A 25,741-nucleotide genomic window follows, 5' to 3' on the forward strand; every position below is an offset into this window, starting at 1 on the left:
ATAATAGAGGTAAAACCTACTTTTGTTACGTGTGTAGAAAAATGAATTATATCATGTTGAATGAAATAAATATAACCCATAAATTATTTTTTATATTAGGTAGATCAGAGAATAAATACACGATTTGGATTGCAATATTTAGATTGAATTTTTTCCCAATTTTTTTGCATAACCATCATGTAATTTTAATTGAATTAATTGATAAAGATCTAACTGTTTTGCTTGCAATATTTAGATTGGATTATTGCCTACAGCTTTGTTTTTTTTTAAAGCGAACTAGTTTCAGAGAAATTACATGATGGTTATGTAAGATTTTTGTGTACTATCTCTTTATTAATATTGATAGATAAATAATAATTGGACTCCAGTACTCCACGATACATATAAAATCGTACATAACTAATTTCATGTATATTTTGACTGGGAGATCAGCCCCATCTAGCACCACGAACAAATCTTCAGTACTACCTCCAATCAGGATGAACAGAGAGAGTGTTTGGGCGTTTCCCAAAGAAGATTAAAAAACAAAAACATAACAAGAGATTCGAATCCACGTGCAAGGGGAAAATTGAAATTCCAAGTAATAGTGGTGCTCTCTCTCTCTCTCTCTCTCTCTCAGGCAATAGGAAGGGCAAAGGAAAGGAAGCATAGTGTCAAACCCAAGAAAACCGTCTGCTAGCATAGCAAGGCAGTGAGTGAGAAAAGGCAGTGTTAAAACCAACTCTGCTTTTTATAATATTTTCTGTTGCAGCATCCAGCCAGGCGCTATCACATTCTTTTCTCTGCCTGAAAGAAACGGATCTATTATAAGCATAACGCATTCCTTACAGTTACACACAGCATAGCAATGCCATAGTCATGTCACGCCTAAGTCAAAAATAATTATATATAATGAAAATTAAATTATAATTTTCTCAATTTAGTGTGTCTCCTCCCATTTTGCTCTGCTTCTAAGCACAGCGACAGATGGCATCTCAGCGGCGGCGTCACCACTATTACCAACGCTTCAGCCCAATGATTCCGGTCATTTCCGCCGTCGCCGCCGCTCTACTCTTTCTCTTCGCTCTCCTTTCCTTTTTAGCTCCTTCTCCCATCGACACTGATCATACGCACCGGAGACGCCAACACACCTCGGTACTCTCTCTCTCTCTCTCTCTCTCTCTCTCACTATTTACTCACCGATCACTGTATCCGATAATCAAAATAATTGATCGTATATTCCTTCACATTTTTTTTTTCTCATGTCTGAAATTATTGTACAGTTTAACGCTGAAGGCGATGATACGATTGAAATTCCTGTGTTCCGCATTCCGGTTAGGGCTTTCTGTGGCTTCTACTTGTATTTCGTGTTGGTTCCACATTTCTCTTCTTGGATCTTAATTCCATATTTGTGTGCTTTTGTTTTAATTTAACAACCAGAACGGTGGAGGGAAATTGGATCGCGATATTTGGACCTCTAGAAATGCCGAGCACTTTCACGGCTGCAGCAATGCCAGCAACAAGTTTCCAAGTGCGTATATCGTTGGTTCAGTAATCAAGTGATGCGATGTAAAACTTTTCGTTTGAAACTTTGGATTCGGTTCTGTATATATAAATATATGATAGTGACAGATAGCTATGCTTTTTGTATGGCAGAAGCTCAAGTGATTACACAACCGAACCGATATTTGATGATTGCAACGAGTGGAGGCTTGAATCAACAAAGAACCGGGGTAGCTCTCTGAACTCTTGTCATTATTATAGTCAAGCATGGATTTGATGTCTGGCTTTTGTTTTTATTTAAAAAAAAATTATGGTTCTGATTTCTGACCTTTTTATTTTTATACTTAAAGTGAATAAAATGTGAAATGAACTCAAAACATGAAAAAAGAAAAAATTAAAATGCAGATTCTGCCATAGATTGAGTTTATCAAATAAAACCAACTTGCTCTTGCAGTAGTAAGGAATGTGGCATTTAATGAGAAAAGGGACTAAACTTGTTCAAGTTGGAGCCACATATTAACAAAGGGAAAAATGTCTGTCATTTTAAATGACATAACACTCTGTCCTTTTAAGAGAGAGACACAGAAAATAAAATAATCATGGAACATATAGTGCTTGGCACCTTTTTCTCCAGTCTGTTGCTCATGGATGCCTTAACGCTTATTTGAAACCTTCGTCTTCTTGAAGGCTAGTTTTCATGTAAGACTTGGAAAAATGACAAAGACTTTTGAGGCACATGTTCAGTATATGTTTCAAGATGACAGCTGCCGTGACTCCAAAACTATCTTTTTGTGATACTAAAATCTTCTTGAGAATGTTATTGCCTGCGTCTATGGAAGAAATATATGCCTTCTCTTTTTATATTGTACCTGCTTGGCTTTTGAAAAACAAGGTCTTAGTAAATTTTTTGTTGGAAAGCCTGGAGTACAGAAACTGTTGTAAATATAAGAATTATTTTATTTATTTTTTATTTGTATTGCTAGAATACTCTAGAAGTGTATTTGGGCTTAGCCCATTAGGTCTTTTAGTCTCTTTAAATATAGAACTCTTGTACAAATATTATTAAGTTTTATAATATACAAATATTTCCTTCAATTGAAACCAGTAAATCTTTTTGTTTAGTTACAATGCAAATCAGGATAGTCTACTGCAGAATATGATAACTGTTGTTGGTGCTTTTTGATGGCAAACTGTTTGCATAATCAGCTATCAATGCCAATCTTTCTGTTTCTGCAACTGGCAGATTACAGATGCTGTCGTTGCTGCGCGGATTTTGAATGCCACTCTTGTTGTTCCAAAATTGGATCAACGATCTTTCTGGAAAGATTCTAGGTCAGTTACAGAAAGGGCATATATTGTCTGGGCTGTGTATGCGGTTGTACTATTGTAATTTGACATGGCTTTTTAAGTATTGAAGTATACCATTTTAGTGATGTATCTTAGTTAGTCAATGATGTCATTCTTTGCCTTTTGCAGTAACTTCTCAGAGATCTTTGATGTTGATTGGTTTATATCATATCTGTCAAAAGATGTCAAAATTATCAAGCAACTCCCAAGTAAGGGAGGAAAAAAATTATCTTCATACTCCATGCGTGTTCCAAGGAAGTGTAATGAAAGATGTTATATAAATCGCATATTACCTGTACTCCTGAAAAAGCATGTAAGTTTTTTATTTCCTGAAAGTTCTACCGGTGCTAATTGTGTTGTCCAACTTATTAGATGCTCTCTGTTAAGTAGAAGGATGTACCTCTCTCTCATTTTGATTGTTATTTGTTGCTTGGAATATATCATAATAGTTTGAAGTTTTAAAATGCTTTAGACTGTTTATGTGCTTTAATTTTAGTATAATGAGCTTTTCAATTTTCTTCTTTGGCCACTATCTCTTGGTTGTCTGATGATTTTTAACTCCCAAGTGTGTGATGCCTTAAGTACTTAATGAGTCAAGCTAGGCTATCCCTCTTCCTTTACTTCAATTTAAAGCCTTATCTGTTCTATCAAGCCAAGCAATCTTATGATGGCATTATTTGCAAGATCCCAGATCCATTGTTTTCATCAAAATTTTATAACAATAAAGATACCGTTCACTGTACTTTACAGCTCTAGATTTGATCCATGTTAGCCATCCTATGGCTGAGATGGCCTACCTTAGATTCATTAAATCTTCAAATCCTGAAGCTCCCAAGTTTTAGCCTACTTAAAATTCTGGTTTCTATAATTTGCACTATTTTTATTTAATTTTGAGACATTATCTATAAACTGTCATGTGCCTGATTATAACCAAAATGGGACATTTTGTGTGGTTGAATCTGCAAGAGATTTTTAAGAAATCTAGGAAGACATGACAGCTCTAGCCAGCACCAAGTATTAATGCTTTAAATTCTGATAACCTTTTCTGATCACCATAATATATGGATAACTGTTTAAACATTTGATTATCTTGGAAAGATATTTAATTTATTTGCTTCATTTTCTGGCAGGCTGTTCAGCTCAACAAGTTTGATTACAGGCTTGCAAACAAGTTGGATACAGAGTATCAGAAGTTGAGATGTAGAGTTAATTACCATGGTTTAAGATTTACGAACCTTATACTTGCAATGGGTGAAAAATTGGTCCATCGGATGAGGATGAGAAGCAAGCATTATATTGCATTGCACCTGAGGTAGTCTGATTGATTTTTGGTCCTTTATTATCTGCTTATCTATCCCATTTAATTCACATGATCAGGTCATTTCATCAATTAGGTTCATCAATGTGATAACTGAGAACCACTAAAACTCTAGAATATGGTGTTATCCATATATGTGGACCCGTATTCTCAATAAACATTTACTCGTGTACAAATGCATGTCAAACTGGATCAATTCTTATGCTGCTGTAATACATGCATAAATACATATTTACATTGCTGCTGGTAATCCTATTAGTTGTGTTTGCTAAGCATAACTAAAATACCCAATTTAGCTGCACAAATATGAAACACAAGAATGATCATTTTCGTGGAGGATCACAGTTTCAATTAAAGCATTTGCAAGTAATATAATCCAAATTGGACCAGGGACTGGACATGACAGCTCTAATGCCCATATGTTTAAACTATCTGTCGGGCTATGGAACAATAAGCTGGCTAGATCAATCCCACTGGGTAATTCTGTGATTTTTTTCAAGAGCATATGGTTTGATGAATTTGGACCAATATTGTTAAATTATATTTTATTTATTTACTTTTATTTTTTTTGGTTCTTTCTTTTACTTAGCAAATTTTGGGAGGAAAAGATGATTGAGCTACCAGAAGCTTGGCATATATGTGGGGCATCTAGAAACTTTGGGAAATATACGCGGGGCTTATTCCTTTCTCTCAGTAGCATACACAAGCTACTAAAGTTAATATTTAAACCATGTTTGTTTCAAAACTTAGCTTGTCCTGGTTGACTGACCGAATATTCACATGTGGGGTAGAAGAGTTAGTCATAAATTTCAATGTTATGAAACGCGGTCCGGTCATTGACCTGGTCGAAGTAATTGGTCAACCAGTGGGTCACTGGTTCAACCGCATGACCTGGTAAGTATATGCAAATTTGTAATTTGTGTTATAAAAACTATAAACATACTCAGATACCTGTAAAAAAAATAATACCAATTCCAAATATTTTAATATGAAAAATAATAAATCACACATCATTATCCAATAAAGGACCAAACAAAAATATAATGCTTGTGATACTGATGCTTCAGGTTGCATAGTGCATAACCAAAGACGACATCATTATTCCAAATATTTCTATTATTCCAAATATTTCTAAATTCCTTGCATAGTGCATAACCAAAGATAATATTAGTGTTGTAGGTACATAACATATGTAAGTCAATAAGCAACAAAGCACTCAAATATTTCAAATGAAAACAAGCCATTCGTGAATTTAAAAAAATGATATCCTTTATGAATTTTTTTTTTGGAAACAATTTTTTTTTTATGAACCGAGTTGGGTCACTGGTTGAACCTACCTGGCCACCGATTTTCTCAAAAACCGGCTGGGTCGCACCGGTTATGTTACTTGGCCGATCCAACATGAAAACTGGTTCACCGCTTTATGGGCCGATCCGGTTTTTTCAACATTGATAAATTTCATATCACTTGTAAATTCTGTTCCCAAATTCAACATTCTATGGACGTGCATGGGATGGCTTATGACAGCATATATATCATGGAAGATGCCAACATGCTGGGCATTATTCCTATTACAGTATTACTAATAAGTTAAGCATTCTACAATATTGTAGCATTAAATATACAAATTGTTGTAACGATATAAACATGGAAAGAGGCTTCTTGGAAACGAGGCTAAATTAGAATTGCCCTAGTCAGTAGTCACTGTAAACTTGTGTTGTTTATGAAGCATGATTTTCTGCAACTAGCCTGTAACCTGTGCAATGCATTCGTTATTTCTAACAAATTTATTACAAATTAATTTTATTATTATATTATTTTATAACTACTTCAACTTTTTCCTATCCCCACCTTGTTGTTAATCCTCCTTGCATCACCATCCCATTAGTATTCTCTATTTTATCTAGGATTAATCTATTTCTTGGTTTTTTGTTTTTTGTTTTTTCATAAATTATCATGATAGAGAAGCTTTAGTACTGGAGTCTCTTCTTGGTCTGCATGACTCGATTTGCTCCTCTTCTTGTGTGGTTAGTAGAATTTGGACTTTAGACTCCTCTGGAGTGTTTTCCTGTAAATCCTAAAAAAATATAATATAGTATAATAAGGACAATTTTCTGCTTGTTAGTTCCTTTGTAAGTCCTATGTCCCCCTCTAAGATAAACGCTTTCATTTGAACTGCAGTACTTATAAAATCAATAATTATTTCTTGCAAGTTAAAAGACCACACAACCCACCAGTCTGATTTTATGTTATGTCTTTCTTTGATTCCAAGACTGGCAGCCAGTTTTTTACATTTGCTCAGCTGCCAGATACTTGTGGCATAGACTCTGGATTTATTTCTGTGAATGTTGGATTTGTCCTGAGAATCTGGAGCAATTTTTCTTAGGTCATTTGTGAGCTTCTGGGAGGATTAAAGAGAGAAAAGCGCTTTGGCAGTGTACAGTGTATACTGTATACTCTTATTTGGTGCTTATGGATATAGAGGAATGCCAGTATTTTTAAGGACAAGTTTTTTCTCCTGCCTTTCCCTTTGGATAAAGTGGCTTTCTTAGCCTCTTTATGGTGTTCACTGTTCAGCTAGTGGTTATTTCATTGGGTTTTATTTGTTGGATATGCTAAGAGATTGTGTAGCTTTGCTAACTTGATGTACTTTTTTATTCATTCTGGTTTTTTGTTTCTTTTAGGATATATTATCCTCTATTCTTGTACTTGGTTCTTTTGCTAATCTATTTTTGTTTCTTCTTTTAAATATATGTAAATAAATTGAATTAGCTTTTACTGAAATTATAAGCAAGATTTTAGTTTATATATATATATATATATATATATATATATATATATATATATATTAAGATTTAAACTTTACTTGGGAAACAACAGAACTCAAGGATAAAATTTAAATGAGATATAGCTCCATTTTGAGGAAAACAAATAAAACAATTTGTTTGAGAAATTCCTTAACACACCCACACACTCATATTTTAGACTAGATCCACATCACGAACTTCGTGAAGCTTCTGTTGATTCAATTTGGACAACAAGCAATTGCTTTTTCTCTTCAACATTTAAGATGCAGTTAGCTACGTAGAATAACTTATAACTAATGAATAGTTTTTAGATTTGACGTCTTTTTTTTTTCTTGCTACAGATTTGAACCTGATATGCTTGCATTTTCTGGATGTTATTATGGTGGAGGAGAGAAGGAGCAGAAGGAACTAGGCGCAATAAGGAGGAGGTGGAAGACACTACATGTAAGGCTCACATGTTACATTTTATTACCAATCATTATTTCAATTCATAAGATATATGGAAAATGTAATCACATCTTTATTTACCTTTAGGTAGTATTTTGTATGCTTGAGTGCACATATAAAACCATATAGCATTCATTTTGGTTATAACGACACAGGATATGTAAACCTAATAGGATGTTTACATAGAATGAATACCAGCGGCTTTTAACATCTAAACAGTCTTTCACCCTGTTAGTAGCAAGATGCTAAGGAAATACGCGTTATTTCATAGAGGATGTTTTGCCTAACTTTGTTTGCATATGAAAACTGATTTAAATGGATTACTGAATAGTGTGAGGAATATTAATATGCAGAGAAGCAATCCTGATAGGGCAAGGAGACAGGGAAGATGCCCGTTGACCCCAGAAGAAGTTGGTCTCATGCTAAGAGCCTTGGGGTATGATTCAGACGTTCATATTTATGTGGCATCAGGGGAAGTTTATGGAGGGGAAGAAACATTGGCACCTCTCAAGGCATTATTTCCTAACTTCCATTCAAAAGAGACCATTGCGACCAAGGAAGAATTAGAGGCATTTTCTTCATTTTCTTCTCGCATGGCTGCACTTGACTTCATTGTTTGTGATGAAAGTGACGTATTTGTAACCAATAACAACGGTAATATGGCTAAAATATTAGCTGGACGAAGGTATGGCTGCATTTTCTTCATTTTGTTTTTCTTTCTGTTGATCACTGATATCTATAGCTGCTAATTAGCTAAGCACTTTCTTATAGGAGATACATTGGGCATAAACCAACCATTCGTCCAAATGCTAAAAAACTCTATCGATTGTTCTTGAGCAGAAGTAATTTGACTTGGGAAGTTTTTGCTTCTAGTGTCCGTACTTTCCAGAAAGGCTTCATGGGGGAGCCAAAGGAGGTTAGACCAGGTAGAGGCGGGTTTCATGAGAATCCATCTACCTGCATATGTGAAGATTCTGAGGCCAAAGTTGAGAAAAAATCTGGACCTAGAAAATATGGGAAGGACAATGCAACCAAGAAAAATGTGACAAATGATGCCCTGGATGTTGATGACGAGTCTGGACGGCCAGACATGGAAGATGATGAAGATCAGGATGATCTAGCAGATAATGAAACAAATTCAGATTATGAAACTCTGAACTTTGAGGATCCTGAGTTGGAGGAAGTTATATCAGATTAGGGAAGCCAACGTATTCTGCGCTGATGTACCAGTTGACTCTTTTATTATGATTCTTTGCGCTCATCACATCCCCATGTGCAGCTGTTGTTCGACGATTTGAGAGTTGCTTATAAGCCCAAACAGAAGAAACATAAAAAAAAAGGTCTTTCTCAATACTGGCTGAACTTCAAGTTGCTGTAGTAAGAAGACATCTCAAATTTAATTATAAGAACATCTTGGGCATTTTTAAGGACATAATGGCCCCAGTTTGATGTTGAAATTTGGGGGTGTTTGGAGTTATAATTGAATCTCAATCTGTAAAATGGTGATCAGAAGTGAGCAATGGAAATGGAGTTGGAAGACAACCATTCGAGAATAGCTGCATACAAAATTGAGTTTGCTAGGAAGTAGAAAAATCTGTAAATCTTCGTTGAGGAAAATTGTTACAGTTGATGGACTGTACATCGTCGTTCCTGTCTTTCTTTGACATTGATGCAATGAACTTCACTTTCACAAGCAGCAGGATGCTGACTAAAGTTTTTTTACGCCTAAAGGGAACATAGCAATAGTGATGGCCTGATCGGTATAGGTAGCCGTTTTCAAAATGTTGATAAATTCTTCTATACAAGTAGTCACAAAGGAAATTAGATTTTCTGTACTAAAAAAAAAAAAAAAGGAAAATAGATTTTGTTATTTCACGGGTGAGAGAGAGAGTCTGTTGACCCTTCAAAATGGAGACTGGATTCGTCTGAAGCAATCGGAGACAGCAATTACAATTGAAGGAAGAGATTTACCAATATTCGACTCTCTATAACATGTCTGTGAATATGGAAAAAGGAACTCTAAAACTGAAAGGGCAAGCGGCCTGATAGTTTGATAGAAATTGTTATATCTTGTCCGTGCCGACAAATTTCCCTGTGATTAAAACTGGAAATTATAACGATCAAGCCATGTTTAGAATCTTTGGTTAAGTGGCATGATCTAATTAGGAGCACATAACTACCAATTATTTTTGTACCCTAAAAAAAAAAATTCAACATCACGAACAATAACACGAACATCATATCAATTTTCATGATATAATTAGAAGTGGAAAGCGGAAGAAAAAAAACTTAAAGATGGAAAGAATGAATAAAATGATTGATCCACAATGCACCTTTTACAAATGGAGTTTCGCTCGTTATGATGAGATCTCTCTAATAAAATTAAACAAAATAAACAATGGGGCTTGCAAATATGCTCTTCATTGTGATGGCGGCAAATCATCCGGGGAATCATCAGCTTCGGGTGACGGAGGTGAACCGAAGTCTAAATTGGGGAAGACACCGGGTGGCCTCTCCCGAGGCTCAATTGAAAGTAATTGGCTTGAATCACCCACGACATCAGCCCATCCATAATGAGGTTCAGCCCTTCATAAAAGAGACATATTGTCAAATTCAAATTGAACATATATTGCAATATGGCTATCAAGTGTATCCACCCTCAAATTTTTTTAGAAGCTAATATTAGGATACCCTTTAGTCTGTACTACAAGGATATGGGTAAAATTTCTAAAAACTAAACGGGAGGACATACATAGAATTATAAAAATCTAGACAATGAAGTAATTAAATCCTACGATAATAAATACATTATTTACAATGTTCTAACTCAGTTTTCAACAAGACACCATAAATTATACCAAGTAAATATGTATTAAAAAGGATAGAAGATTTGAAAGGAATCAAAGGATGAAGTAGCAGTTTGTTTCATTTAGTAGCAAACCAAACAGCTTAGCAACAAAACTTGTGTATTAAGGGACAGGCTTGTATTTAAGTGATATCAGTTTATTGGAATGCTTGACCAAGATGTATAAAAAAAAAAGTATTGGCTTCGTACCCAACAAGTACCAGTAAAAAACCAGTACGGGTACAGCACCCCCATGCATCATTGACTTTAGATTAAACTAAGGGTAGATATACTCTTTATATGCTCCCTTTAGAGGGTTTTTTCATATATATAACTAGAAGCACCTTGTGGTTAGGGGCTTAGGGCGAAGTTCACACCCGATTAGAGACTAGTCCCACACTCTACCTCACAGTGTGTGTGTGTATATATATATATATAATGGATTTGTTTGTCGTTGAAAAGAATGTTCTTACTCATAATAAGTTTCCTCATCTACAACTATGTCCCAGCTTTCACCGGTTGTGCTATTTCCGTACTTATGGACTTTCCTGTTACAGGCAAAAGTCGAATCAGTTAGCAATATGGTAGAGAAAGCAACATTTCAGAAAAGCATTTTGAGAATCGCATAAAAAATTGAGACATTCGATAGAGATCTATTCAATAATCCATTCTAAGCTATTATCATGAACAAATAATCCAACTAATTAGCTGTACAGTAGCTTTTGATTCCATACCCGTTTCCAAAGTGCTCTTCTCCCCAAGTTCTTGACCAACCTGGTATAAGGATGAAAATTGCATCGAATTTAAAAAATGTAGTAAACCAAATACAGTTATGTTAAAGAGCGAAAACCATGCAGCAAGCAAATAAAGAACAAGAGAAAGAAAGAAAGCTAGCAAGCAGCCCATCGCAGCTGCTTCCCCTTGGAACATGAACTTATACGAGAAAACTCAGAATGCTATAAAGCAGAATCAATAAGAGAAGGCCGATTTTATGGACCTTCGAAGAAAGAGCAATCCAACTCTTCAGAGTCATAAGATACATGATTAGTATCTCAAGACCAGTAACTCAGTCTATATTTCATTATTTCTATATGAAGACAAACACCCAAGGTTCAAATGGAATGCGACCTCTCCAAGACTACATCTATCACTCTGATAAACTTCAAGTGGAATAAAAAGACATGGCGTTTGGTTACTGAAAGGGAACAACCAAATCTGAAATGAATGTGAAAGTAGAATTTGTAATTAAACTAAATTTATAGTAAGTATAACATACGTTCACTGCTTGGAGATACATGCCATGTTTCCCCATGACGCGAACCTATGCCTTTAAAGAACCTCTCCTCCCACTTGTCTCCCCATTTTGTTCCAAGCTCAGTTTCAGCCCATTTATCTGTCCTGAGGAAGTGTAAGCAAGGAAGAGGAAGCATGAAGAAGATAAAATTCAGAACTTGTATAAAATGAACTCTTTCTGGCTAGAAATCTGATCAACTTGTATCCAAGAAAATCAACAGGAAAATTACATTTAAATAGGAGACAAGAAAAGAAAGAAGAACAAGTGTGAAAAACTAAAAAATATAAATGAAAACAATATTGAGGTCGCAGTTAAAATATCATAATTCAACACATGTAACCATAGTATCCATTGATATTAGCATAAATCAAAATCAATCTTACACCAATGAATAACCTTTTATAGGACAAAATTTCACAAAATCCACTGTTGGACTGAAAGTTTGAAAGTGCACCATGCATGTCATGCTCAAAAAATTTCATGTTAATCAACGTCCATCAATATTGTTAGAGATGTTGATATAAATTATTCAAGTGTATTCACCTAAGAACTTAAACTTTTGGTATAGTTGGTTCATGATATGGTACGAGAGCCTCTAAAACCAAGTGATCTAGAGTTTGATCACCCCCCCCCCCCCCCCCCCCCCGCGCAATTCTCCTAATAAAAAGTTGAATTTTATTACAAGGTATGTAGGCCCATGCATTGTCCATGTTTCAGACCCAAAGAACTCTTGCGTGAAGAGGCATGTTACAAATATAAAAAAAAAAAACTATTCACGCATCTTTATCTAATAACTTAAGCTTTTGAGATAGTTAGTTCATGACAAATATCTTAAAACTAATCTATAATATAATCACACAACAAATTAAGATATTTACCATTTGTTCACATACTTAATACTTGTAGTCATTTAATATTTCTAAAATTTGGTAAACATGATCAACATAATAGTTATATATAATTGATGGTTATATGCATACAAAATTCTATGATGAGTTTTTAGAACTAGATGATACAACTGTGCCTATTTAACATAATCCTCATTATTCACACACACACACACACATATATATATATAGCAACAAGAAGTTGCAGACAACATTTAAAGCAAATTCATTAGATAGGAAAATCAGAATACATACCATTTGAGAACAGATCCTCTTCCATCATAATGCTCTCCCCACTTTTCCCACCATGATTGTTCATTCAGTCTACCATACTTATGGGCCCCTTTCTCAGTCCAGCCTTTAGCATCGTATTTTTCCCACCTAACCAAATTGAACAGAGTCAAAAATTCTAAATGCATTTGATTCATTAATAATGCATACAGAGTACCAGTTTTTTTATGTAAAGTACATAAACTTACCATTTCTCATACCATCCAGCATTTTCAGTTCCTGATTTTGCTTGTTTTTGTGCACTCCTTTCTATTCTTGCTATGTTACTGCAAATTTAAACATGCAAGACATCATGTTAAGAATTCATAGGGTTTCTTATTCACAGCATACAGAGAAATGAACTAATGACCTCCATTCATCTTGATGAAGATTTTCCTGCCACGTTTCCCACCATGAATCCCCCTCAGAATTTCTACCAGATTTCTCCACACCTGCGAGAACTTATAAAATTGATTGCATGCACTCACAAGTCACAATATTTAGAATAAGAGTTTGACAAATAATGATGCAACAGCCCCGTTACTCAGTATTTCTTCAATCAATTACACCATTAGATAATAATGGTAGCTGATTCAGTCAAAAATTTAATGAAGCTCAGATGATATTGCCATTCCTTATAGCAGTATGAAATACGAGAAAAAAGAGAGCATCGAATGGCATGCTAACAGCACAATCTGCTTATCAACTGTGAGAAAGGGTAGGACAGTGTCTGGAAGGACAGTTAAGTTATCCTGTCATTTGGTAGGGAGATCTTTAATAACACTTTATTCATATATTTATTTATTCTATTTTGACTCCGTCTTTCTTACAAGCATGCAGTCATTGCATTTGACACGAACTTTAGAAGTTTGTATAGATGTTGAAAAAATTGCATATATTGGAGCAGGCAATATGAAAGAACGTATTTTTATATGTACACGTAATCATAGATCAACCAAATGTTATTAACAATTAGTATTGACATATAAATCTCTAGAACTATGCTAAATGATAGAACATCATGTTTGAGCAAGGGTCCAAAAGTAAGTTTGAACCCCTCAAACTAACTTTCGGACAGGACAATCATGTACTTCTGCCCAGAAGTAATTCTGGACTGACCCCAAACACACACTAAGAAATCCTAAAAGTATCTAGTAATTTCAGGCTGCTATATCAAACATAAAGGAAGTAACATACCTAGCTCCTTATATCCAGTCCAGTCACTCTTCTCCCACCACTGTCAATTAGATCAATAAAGCCAATTAAATGAATCCACCTGGGGTGTAATACTGATAAGGTTATGAATACTGTCAATCTAACATTAAAAATGAATCCACCTACGAAGACACTTGATGCGATTATAAAGAAAATACCAACCTACCATACTTCAAATAAATTGAGCTGAAAATCATATTTGATTCAGCTACAGAAAAATGTTAATGTAGAGTACTCAAAACATCTGAACAAATATCTGGTGACAATGAAATTATGCAGCTCCTGGGTTTACCCAAAAATAAGCTTTGAGGGACATGAGACTCATAATATATCAATAATTAACCAGAATGAATCATAAAAATTGAAAGAAACCCTTGAAGATTTCCCGAAAGTAATATTTCTTTATGATTAACCTCCAAATTATGTCAGGATTTACCACAAATAGTTCAAAAATAAGGGAAAATAATATTTTGAATTGAACGAAATAAATTACATGAAAAGCTGCAAAACTTAATCAAGAAAAAAAACAATTCCAGATTATAATTGTAGATAATCAGATTTTACAAACTTTGATGGTGTTGAGATATATAAAATCATTAAAAAGCCCTCACCCACCAGCTTAAGCTTTTGGGTTGAATTGGTTCTTTACATGGTATCAGAGCCTCGTGTCCCGGGTTCAATCCTCGCCGCCCCCCACTTTCTTTCAAGTGGAATTTCTTTGTTCGCACAGGTAGGTGGGCCTGTGCATTGTCCACCCTTCAAGCCCAGTGGGCTCTCGTGTGAGGGGGCGTGTTGAGATATATAAAATCATTAAAAAGCCCTCACCCACCAGCTTAAGCTTTTGGGTTGAATTGGTTCTTTACAGATGGTAAGAGAAGTGTAGGTGATAAAAGTACCGCAGATTAAAGAATTCTAAGATCTTTTCCAAATTAAGATTTCACTTGTAGTGGAAAAGATTGATTCATTGTTATGATAATTCAAGGATAAATAAAAAATTTCCTTGTCACGAAGACGAGCATTTCTATAAAGTTATTCAGCACTAAATACATAAATATGTTTCAAATTACAAGAGCTACTGTAAGAGTAAAAATTGAATTTCTAAAAATATTTGAATGAAGATTTCTGCTCAATATTTTCAAGGTATATGAAGAGGGCAAGCATTGGAGCAGCAGTAAGGTTACTCCTTTTTGACCAGAAGATCAAGGGTTCGAGCCCGGAAACAGCCTTTTTGTAAAAATGCGAGAATAAGGTTACATACAATCGACCCTCATCCCTACCTTAGCAAAGTTGGTGAGCCTTATGCACTGGGGTTTTCCCTTTGCCCTTATTTTCAAGGTATATGAAGTACTTACACACCAAGATCCTCTTTAAGATTACATGCAACCATACTTGGCATACTAAGACATTTATCTAAGCCATTGTAGTATTTAATCCAACAGGCGTTAAGTTACTCTAGTCCTCTGTCTTTAAAAGCCCAAACGTGAAGTATTCACTCATAAGTTTTTATCATTAATGTTTTTACCAATAAATCCTTTCTCAACAGAAAGTCAGCATGGAAATCTTTACGATCTACAGTTTGGAAATTAAGATCACTCCTTTATATTTGTTATAAAAGATCGCTCCTTTATTATAGTATAATGATCTCTTTAAGCAAACCAAGATAATTTTGAGGTGGGTATCAAACGAGATTATATTTGATGACTAAACATAGAAAAATACAAGAGATAAGATTGCTTTCATTCAAAAAGTTACTTTAACATAAACTGCTTCCATAAGAAAAAAAGAAAATATATATACACATTCAAATACTATAACTACAAATACCGTTTCTTTCCATTCTGAGGAACCATCATGGGATTGACCACCCATTCTTGTCCATCTACATCTATATCCATTTTCACCCAGTTCTTCCCCACTTTCTCTGTACCAGGTACTCCCATCTTCATTAGTGCCGGACTCATTAACATTTTCATTTAATAAGCTGATACCCCAGTCCTTCTCATTTGCTATGCCAGTGTCTGTGTAGGAACCGGTGAACACAAACAGACATAATATTTAACACTCCATGATTAACAAATATAAAACATCTAAAATGGCCTTCATTAATGTTTAGGGCAGATATAAAACGGTATGAATATAAATCATAAACTACCTCTTTTCGGTGGAGTATCACGTGACTGTGGACCAGAATTTCTTGGGGTGCAACGAGGAAAGAATTTGTCCTGCTTCCGAAAGGATCTGTGGCCATTATGGCATAAAGCAGCATAATCATTCAGTTACCGTAGGTATTGAAAAGAAGTTTTTGTATATTGATATTGAATAAATTACATGAGTGAGTATTTATACAAGAAAGAATCGCTAAGAATGACTAAGCGATGACTAATCAATCCTATCACAATCTTAATCACAATCAATTCTAATCAATCACAATTAATCCTAATCAATCATAATCAATCCTAATCAATCATAATCAATCCTAATTAATAGGAAATAAAAACGGAAACATGTTTGAATTCTAATTTTCTACACTCCCCCTCAAGTTGGGAGGTAAATATTGATCATTCCCAACTTGCCAATCAAGTCTTCGAATGCTGGACGGTGTAGGCCCTTGGTAAGGATATCTGCCGTTTGCTCTTTGGTTGGAACATATATCAAATGCACACTTCCATCATCTAATTTTTCTTTGATGAAGTGACGATCAACTTCCACGTGCTTTGTTCGATCATGATGCACAGGATTTTGAGCAATGCTAACAGCTGCCTTGTTGTCACAATATAGTTTTATTGGTAGGGAATATGAAATCTTCAACTCTTGAAGAAGTCTTCTCAACCAGATTCCTTCACAAACTCCATGAGCTAAAGCTCGAAATTCTGCTTCAGCACTACTTCTTGCAACCACTGTTTGCTTTTTGCTTCTCCAAGTAACAAGATTTCCCCACACATAGGTGCAATAGCCTGAGGTAGATCTTCTGTCTACTGATGAGCCTGCCCAATCTGCATCAGTGTAGATTTCAATTGTCCTTTTATACCCCTTTTTAAAGAATAATCCTCTTCCTGGAGTATTCTTGAGGTATCTAAGCACCCTATAGACTGCACTAAGATGCTTCTCCTTGGGTGAGTGCATGAATTGACTAATCATACTCACCGCAAAGGCAATGTCAGGACGCGTATGAGATAAGTAGATTAGTTTACCAACCAATCGCTGATATTGTTCTTTATCCACCTCATTTCCATCTTCAATACCTAACTTGGTATTAGGTTCCACAGGTGTCTCAGCAGGTTTACACCCTAACATTCCTGTTTCCAACAAAAGATCTAGAACATATTTCTTTTGTGTTAGAGTGATACCTGTTTTGCTCCTAGCAACTTCCATACCAAGGAAATATTTGAGAGTGCCAAGGTCTTTGAGTTCAAATTGAGCTGCTAGAAATTTCTTCAAGGTGTTCAATTCCTCAATATCATCACCTGTAAGAATTATATCATCTACATATACAATAAGAATAGCAATTTTACCATCCTTAGAGTGTTTGTGGAAGAGAGTATGATCAGTCTGTGCTTGAATGAAGCCTCTTCTTTTGACTGCTTGTGTGAATTTGTCGAACCATTCTCTGGGAGACTGTTTCAATCCATATAGAGACTTTTTTAGTTTACACACTGATCCATTTCCCTTTTCAAAACCAGGTGGAGGATCCATATAGACTTCTTCATGTAAGTCACCATTTAGGAATGCATTCTTCACATCTAACTGTTGCAGAGGCCAATCTAGATTGGCAGCAAGAGATAAGAGAACTCGGATGGTATTGACTTTAGCAACCGGAGCAAAAGTCTCATGATAATCTATCCCATGAGTCTGAGTGAAACCCTTTGCGACCAATCTTGCCTTGTATTTGTTGATGCTATTATCTGCATTGAATTTTATTGTAAACACCCATTTGCATCCTACCTTTTTTCCTTTGGGTAGGGTCACTATCTCCCAAGTTCCATTTCTTTCTAAAGCATTCATTTCTTCAAAGACAGCATCCCTCCATTTTTTATCATTGAGAGCCTCATGTATATTTCTCGGTATCTTTGTACTATCCAACATAGTATTGAAAGCACGAAACCCTGGGGACAACTTTCCATATGAAATATGATTAGAAATAGGATGAGTAGTACAAGATCGAGTACCTTTTCTGAGAGCAATGGGCAAATGTAGATCATTTTCACCATGACACTCAAGTATTGGGGTGCTGGAACTAGAACATGGTTCAGAATCCTGGCAGTGTAGAGGCTCTGGGTTATTCACACTTTGAGGAGGCTTTCGCCTGCTATAGACTTGTCCCCATTTTGAGGAGGCTCCTGATGGTGAGGATTCTGTAGCTCCCCCTGTTTCTAAAAGTAGAGGTAATACTGTGGCATTAATAGGTTCCCATGACTGATCTTCATCTACTCCTATAGACTCCCCCTGAAGAGAAGTCGAGGGGAAGAAAGGGTCATTCTCAGAAAAAGTGACATCCATAGAGACAAAGACCTTACGAAGAGAGGGTGAATAACACTTATAGCCACGTTGAGTAGGAGAATAACCAATAAAGACACACTGGAGAGACTTAGGATCAAGCTTAGACCGTTGATGGGAGGGAATATGGACAAATACAACACAACCAAATAACTTGAGAGGTAAGGAGGAGACACCTCGGAAGGAAGGGAAGATACGAACAAGACTAGAAAGAGGAGACTGAAATTTCAGAATGCGAGATGGCATTCGATTTATCAGATACGAGGCAGTGAGAACTGCCTCTCCCCAAAGATATTTAGGAACACTCGTGGTAAACATAAGAGCCCGAGCAACTTCAAGGAGATCTCGGTTTTTTCTTTCCGCAACTCCGTTTTGTTGGGGTGTGTCAGGACACGAGCTTTGGTGAAGGATGCCATGTTGGGAAAGATATTCTCCAAGAATAGAGTTAAAATACTCTTTGCCATTATCTGTACGAAGAATTTGTATAGCAACTTGGAATTGGGTTTGAACCATGGCATGAAATTTTTTAAACACGGATGCAGCATCGGACTTATCCTTTAGAAGATACACCCAACAAACTCGAGAATGGTCATCAATGAAGGTAATGAACCATCGAGTACCTGAAATATTTTTAACACGGGCTGGACCCCATATGTCGCTATGAATTAAGGAAAATGGGGAAGAGTCATGGTGAACTTTAGAAGGATAATGAGCACGAGTATGCTTGGCAAGTTGACAAATATCACAAGAAAACAAACTTGGACTTTTATTAATAAATAAGTTTGGCAACAACTTCTGAAGATAAATAAAATTTGGATGGCCTAGCCTACGATGCCACAGCATAACATCATTACATGAATCAAAAGGAAACATAGAGTTTTTTTCTACGAAAACAGCTTCATGAGTTACATCCTCCTCAAAGTAGTAAAGTCCACAATCCTCTCTAGCACTGCCAATCATCCTCTCCGAGTCCTGTTCCTGAAAAACACAACCATGTGGAAAGAATTTAGCAAAGCAATGCAACTCAGAGGTGAGCTTGCTAATGGAAATGAGATTACAAGTCAGAGAAGGAACATAAAGAACTGATGTCAAAGTAATCAGCTCAGAAAGTTTAATGGTGCCGTGTCCCGCAATCTGGGAAAAACTGCCATCGGCGATCTTGACCCGAGAAGGTTCAGAATATGGAGTGTATGAACAAAACAAGCCAAGATTACCTGTCATATGATCAGAGGCTCCAGAATCAAGGATCCAATGATTTTGACTATCAACATGGAAAGTTGTACCTTGCTGGACCACATGACTAGTGGCCTTAGGAGGTTGCTCGTGGTAATAAAAAGAGTGTTTTGAGGAAGCCATGAATAAAAAGAGAAGGGTTGACCGTTGATGAAAAATCAAGTTTTGTAAACTTTTGATCTGACCTCTGGAACAGGAAGGGGAGAAGCCGGCGAGAAGGTCTGTGCAAGTCGCGACGGAAAAAAAAAACGTCTGGAAGGCGGCGCGTGGTGGCGCGTGCAGCGGCTGACGGCGATGGGTCCAGCGGCGGTCGACTCGTCGGATCCTTCTGAGTCGAATGGTCACCTCACTTTTTTGATCGGAGGTCAGTAAACTAGGTTTCTGTGTTGGACAGATTCAAGGCAGTGTTTAGGAGGTGTTTGACGGTGATGGAAGTGTTTGGATGGTTATTTCAGATTTGAATTAGGGTAGGAACGAACCCGCTCTGATACCATATTGAAAAGAAGTTTTTGTATATTGATATTGAATAAATTACATGAGTGAGTATTTATACAAGAAAGAATCGCTAAGAATGACTAAGCGATGACTAATCAATCCTATCACAATCCTAATCACAATCAATTCTAATCAATCACAATTAATCCTAATCAATCATAATCAATCCTAATTAATAGGAAATAAAAACGGAAACATGTTTGAATTCTAATTTTCTACAGTAGGTTGTATAAAGTATAAACAAAATCCAACTAACATCCAATGAAATGATCTCTTCCACAAACAAAGCATCGTTTATTTTCTGAAAAATACAGTGGAGACTAGAAAGAATAAACACGGAGGAAAAATAAAAGTAAGCTTCATCCTTCCTTGCTCTTAAATGTAGGTCAGAGCATGTCAGCCTTATGACATTATCAACATCTAGATAATTTCCATTTTAAACAAGCATAATAATTCGAATATAATTAAGCTATTTAAGTGTACCACCGACATCAACATTCACAATTTGTATATACAACCCGATATTGTAAAAATTTATGTAGCCCCGTTGGTCATTTTGCCTAACCAAACTCATTGTTCAAGTCCCCGATAAGGTTGATGCATCTTAATTCTTACATACATAGCTAATGTATATAAAACCATTTTCATCTCTTACAAACCACAACACGGTCATCATTAGCACATCTCCCGTTGGTCCTAAAAAAGCTAGAAACCATAGAAGAGAATGCCAAGATAAAGCCAGGCTCCCTGATTAGTAAACTATCTTAATGATTTCACTAGCATTGATGTTATACTCTCCATTATAAGCAAAAAGCACAAGTTACTGATTGAACCAAAAGGAGAGAGTGAGTAGGTTATCATTATCACATGAACATTATAAATCGTGATCAGAAAATTCTCGGTACATTTGATTTGGGAATAAAAGTGAAGAAATTACCAAGTGCGTACAAGCGACAGATCCAGTTTCATATGAAAATTGCACATTCATCCTATCATTTCATTTCACCGTTAAGATCATCGTTTTCAATTTCCATCAATATAGAGATTATAGACAAAGATGCAAAGTTCGGAGACCTAATTACAGGAATGAATTTTCAGGCAAGGAACATAAGATATAGACATACGGTGGAGAAGCGAAAGGCATTGCAGCAGGGGAGGCTTGAACCCTGACTCTGTGAATGTGAGGGTTTTTCTTCGGATCGAACCACCATTCCTCGTTCTTATCACCACCGTTACCAGGCCCACTCGTTCTGCGAATCGGAGTTACTGAGTCGGAACAACAGCAACGCAGTTGACCGTTACCGAGTCGAGTATCGAAGCACAACTTTCTACGCTTTCTCCGGGAAAACTCGAGTACGTGATTGTTAGAAAGCAGAGCAACATTGAGTTTCCTTACTCTTAGCTCGAAATCAAACTGTGTTGTTGAGAAGCCTCTAGAACTCGCCGCCATTAATGCCAAATGACATTGACAAATTTAACTAACCAAAGAAGTTAAGTGCAGTGCGTAACTGTGTAACTGTTTTAGTTTTTTTTTGCCTTTTCACTTCTCTCACTAACTAGTTACAAAATAATAATGAGAACAAAATTAGAAGTAGAGGGATATTTGTTAAATAATAAAGCAAAAGAGCCTAAGCCTAAGGCTGAGTAATCTTTGTTTTGAAGCATTTGATCTAAAGAGTGAAGAGTGAGTTTGAATGTTGGAATTTTAGGAAAGAGAGAGAAGTGAAGAAGAGAAGAGCGATGAGATCAGATCCGGGTTGTGCTGTGCTTCGGCCATGGCTGCGTATCCCGAGATTTACTCATATATACGTATACACGTGAGCACGTGGGCCCCACCACCATCTGTGTCCCTTATTCCACTTTGGTGTCGCCAAGTGTCATTTCTTCGACCGCCACTGTGTCGTTTGTTGGATGAGGAGCACCAAATCACACTATTATTGTAATTTAATTTATTTAATGATCGTTACCAAAAAGTAAAAATTATTTATGATCACAAGTTTAGAATATGAAAGTGGTCATTTGTAGGCGAAAGTGAACAACTCCATTAACATGATAACTATAGAATAATTTGAAGAAGAAAAAAAAGGGTAGGCCCATCCTCAAACTTTTTTTTTTTACTGGAATATATATACACTTCAGGGAGCGTTTGGCAGTGGAGAAATTTTTTTTTATCCGGGAATCACAATTTCCAGGAATATGATGAGAAAATGAGTTTTATGGAATGTTATCAAAAAGTTGTTTGGTAGATTAACATATTCCCAGAAATATTGGGTTAATTTTCTTGATACTATGTTTAGTTGTATTAAATTTTTCCTTGCCATAGAAATCCTAGAATACCACCTTTTGAATGGTATTCCTGGATGATTTTTTCAAAAAAAATTACACACAAAATGAAATCTTGGAAAAATCAGATTCCCGAGAAAATTTTAAAAAGTCTGTACCTAACGATGCATTCTTATTTACCCAACCAAAGAATCTCGGGAAAACAAAAAAAAATCCTCCTACCAAACGGGCCCTACATTCTTTTTACTTGGGATTTAAATTAAGAGAAAAATTAATGTTGATATTTATTAGGGATTACTTCTTATTTATATTTGTTCTATGTTAACATAATCAACTATGTTCATAAAATATCTTACTTTTTGAGAGTGCTTTTGTTTTGGCCTTTTAAAAATATTTTTATGATACATTTTAAAAAAAAATAGAAGATATTATTTTTAGTTTCTGAAAAAGAAAAAGAAAATAATTTTTTAATTTTATCTAAATATTATTAAAAAAAATTAAACATGTTTTTTAATTAAACAAATATTTCTTTCTTTAAAGCAGCCCTTGGTGTTCTATTTTCTTTTAATTGATGTCATGCTTTTTTTCTTCTTCTTCTATTTTCTCATATTCTATCACTTTTCTTTTCGTACGTTTCGTCTTCTTTATTATATTTTTTAAAGAGTAGATATCCTTTTTGGGTTTCTAACAAAAAACACCTTTTACAATTTGAAATTATGAGGAGTCACGATTTCAACTAAATGGGTCCACTTTGAATTTGTTAGGGACCAACTGACTAATTTTTTTTTTGTAAGGGACTAAAGTGGGGACTACGTTTTTTGTGAGGGACCAAAAATGGTATTTACTCTTTTTTAAATCAAGTTTACATTTTGCGGTTAAAATTTTATGCTTTTGTATATCATTTCTCCTTGTTTTTAAATTTCCCCACGATATCTTGTTATTTTTTTACAGTATATATGTTTTAGAATTGTATTAGAGAAATTCGGTTGTTCTATTGTGCTTCAGACATTTTTCAACATTTTAGAAGAAACTGACGCATGATTAAATTATCAGTCACAATATAAAAAAAGAAAGATATAGTTAAAGGGGAAATTTAAAGGAAGCATGAGAATTTACACTAATATTTATATATTTATCATCCATAAATAATAATTGACAGTTAGAATCAGTCTTGTCTAACAAGTGAGATATCGATATCTAATCTCACTTAAATTTTTATGCATTAAAAAAATAATATATTTATATGAATCAACCCCATTAACTATGTATTTACAATTTATTTATTTTTTAGTACACCTATGTATTTACATTTTGATAATATTTGTCTTTGTACTTTTTTTTTGTAGGTTACAGGGAATAGAACACACAATCACACACTCACACACACCCACACCACTAGGCTAGCCCTAGTGGATTATTTGTCTTTGTACTTACCATTATGAAATTATTATTATCTAAAACTTTTAAATTAAATAAAAAAAATTATGTTGTGCGTATATTAAATTATTATATTATTTGTCAGTGGGAAGGTATGATATACTCACAACAATTGTATGACAAGTTCAAATTTAGACATCTCTAATCATTCTAGTTGAGATTACAGATTTACTTGACCCTAAAATAAAGTCTCCCCTTACCATAAATTTTTATATGTTAATAAATAAAAAAATTATTGAAATACATCAATAATGATGATTTAATAATAACTACTTACCAAAGAGTTGCAAAAAAATAATATTTGTATTTAAAAAAGAAATTAATAACTAAACACATTCGAATCAATTGTAAATACTTTTTATTAATTATTCAAATATTTAAATTAATTGTTTACAATTTTTGAATTATCCTCGAACTTGTTTTTTAACTGTTGATCAGTGTATTTTCATAAATATTATTATGAGACTAATCCATAAAAAATGATCACAAATAAGAAATCTGTGTAAAAATTATCACAAGTCAGCACCAAGTAAGTCATCAAGTTTGATAAGATACGTGGGATATGTATACCAAAAAAAAAAAAAGATATGTGTGATATAGACGTAGTGCAATAAATATAATAATTAAAGAGTGAAAGAAAAGAGAATCCAATTCAAGAATTTATACTAATTTAACCACCAACCACTTATAATTTATATCCAATCCATATATTAACGCTCGAGATTTTTTTCATTACATTGATTCTTCAATTAAGTGCTTAAGACAAATTAAAATAGTATTCGCACTCTTTAAGATACCCCACTTTTTTTTGTGTTTGAACCTCACATATAAAGAAATAGTTCTCCTCACAAATTCGGAGATACATAAACTAATCAACTAAATTTGTTTATACAAAATTAAGTAAACAATTTGTCATTTCTAGGACACATCCTCTCTCCAACGATTTCCCAAACACAAGAAGCAACAAATCAACTGACCATAGGGAGATACCGACATGACAGAAATGGAAAGTGGACTTGAATCCCCCGTTGGAAAACCAAAGTCTTCTCTCCTTATCCACAAGTACAACCAACCCCAAGTCTAGTCACCGAGAAATGCTAGCGTCTTTCCTTCCACACTTTTTTAAACGTTGCCTCGCCACGTGTCTTTCAAATTTGCCACGAGGACATATTAAATCACCTGTTGACCATGAGAATGAAAAATTGTGGATAAGAAGCTGACTCGAGAAGTGCGCGCTGACGTGGTACGAAAAAAGATGACAGAAAAATTCATGGTGATTAAGCTCTTCACGTCACGTAACAACGAAAAACAAGTCAGCTGGAAAGTGTAGGAACCCTCGGATCGATCTTCTACGAGGAAACCAAACGATGCCATGTGTTTATTATATCCAATTCAGAGCTGATACTCTTCCTCTTTCTTGAGGACCACATTTTAGCACAGTACACTGGCTTTGAGGTGATGGTCAGTTTGTGCAAATCCAATTTTATAGGATTTGGACGTCACTGAATGTACATCTATTAACGAAATTAATTGGATACTCTAAAAAAAGAGTAATATTCTCAACAATCACAAAATTTTGTGAAATTATTAAATTCTATTGTCAGAATTACTTTTGCTAATACAAGATTCATGTTGCTAGGACTTTGGAAAGTAAAATCCAAATTCTCAAGTCTTCGATTCACTACAGCCGCACGTCAATTGCATGGATGATAAATGATTTCCAATACGATCATTTCGATGTTGAGTTTCACACTCAGATAGGTCTTGATGACAAGTCATCGCGCATGGAATTATAGCAATCCACATAACGCTTGGATCAAAATAGTCATACCACAAATCTGGCCCACACAAAACAAGGTTTAGCGGCTCAGCTTCGCAGTTATTAGC

At 35.1% G+C, this 25,741-nt stretch overlaps 2 protein-coding genes across 2 annotated transcripts; one reads left to right on the forward strand and one right to left on the reverse strand.

Moving 5' to 3' along the window:
* The first annotated feature begins 936 nt into the window (after positions 1-936).
* Positions 937-9,090, forward strand: LOC133315252 (O-fucosyltransferase 16). The gene is made up of 10 exons (XM_061516841.1): positions 937-1,134; positions 1,263-1,313; positions 1,420-1,510; positions 1,636-1,712; positions 2,726-2,814; positions 2,959-3,142; positions 3,960-4,141; positions 7,296-7,398; positions 7,755-8,086; positions 8,173-9,090. Exons 1-10 carry the CDS (start codon positions 967-969, stop codon positions 8,597-8,599), a joined length of 1,704 nt encoding a protein of 567 aa, XP_061372825.1. The 5' UTR covers positions 937-966; the 3' UTR covers positions 8,600-9,090.
* A 618-nt stretch (positions 9,091-9,708) lies between these two features.
* On the reverse strand, positions 9,709-21,893 carry LOC133315253 (protein EARLY STARVATION 1, chloroplastic). Its single transcript, XM_061516842.1, has 11 exons — positions 21,259-21,893; positions 16,065-16,150; positions 15,737-15,930; positions 13,895-13,934; positions 13,068-13,149; positions 12,907-12,984; positions 12,683-12,808; positions 11,523-11,644; positions 10,981-11,020; positions 10,720-10,794; positions 9,709-9,987 (listed from the first exon to the last, which is right to left on the reverse strand). The coding sequence occupies exons 1-11, from the start codon at positions 21,582-21,584 to the stop codon at positions 9,822-9,824; spliced, it is 1,335 nt and encodes a 444-aa protein (XP_061372826.1). The 5' UTR covers positions 21,585-21,893; the 3' UTR covers positions 9,709-9,821.
* Positions 21,894-25,741: the final 3,848 nt, after the last annotated feature.

This window comes from Gastrolobium bilobum, unplaced genomic scaffold (genome assembly GCF_033153095.1).
Source record: "Gastrolobium bilobum isolate Gb01-03AN ecotype WA unplaced genomic scaffold, APGP_CSIRO_Gbil_v1 utg5152, whole genome shotgun sequence".
NCBI lineage: Eukaryota > Viridiplantae > Streptophyta > Magnoliopsida > Fabales > Fabaceae > Gastrolobium > Gastrolobium bilobum.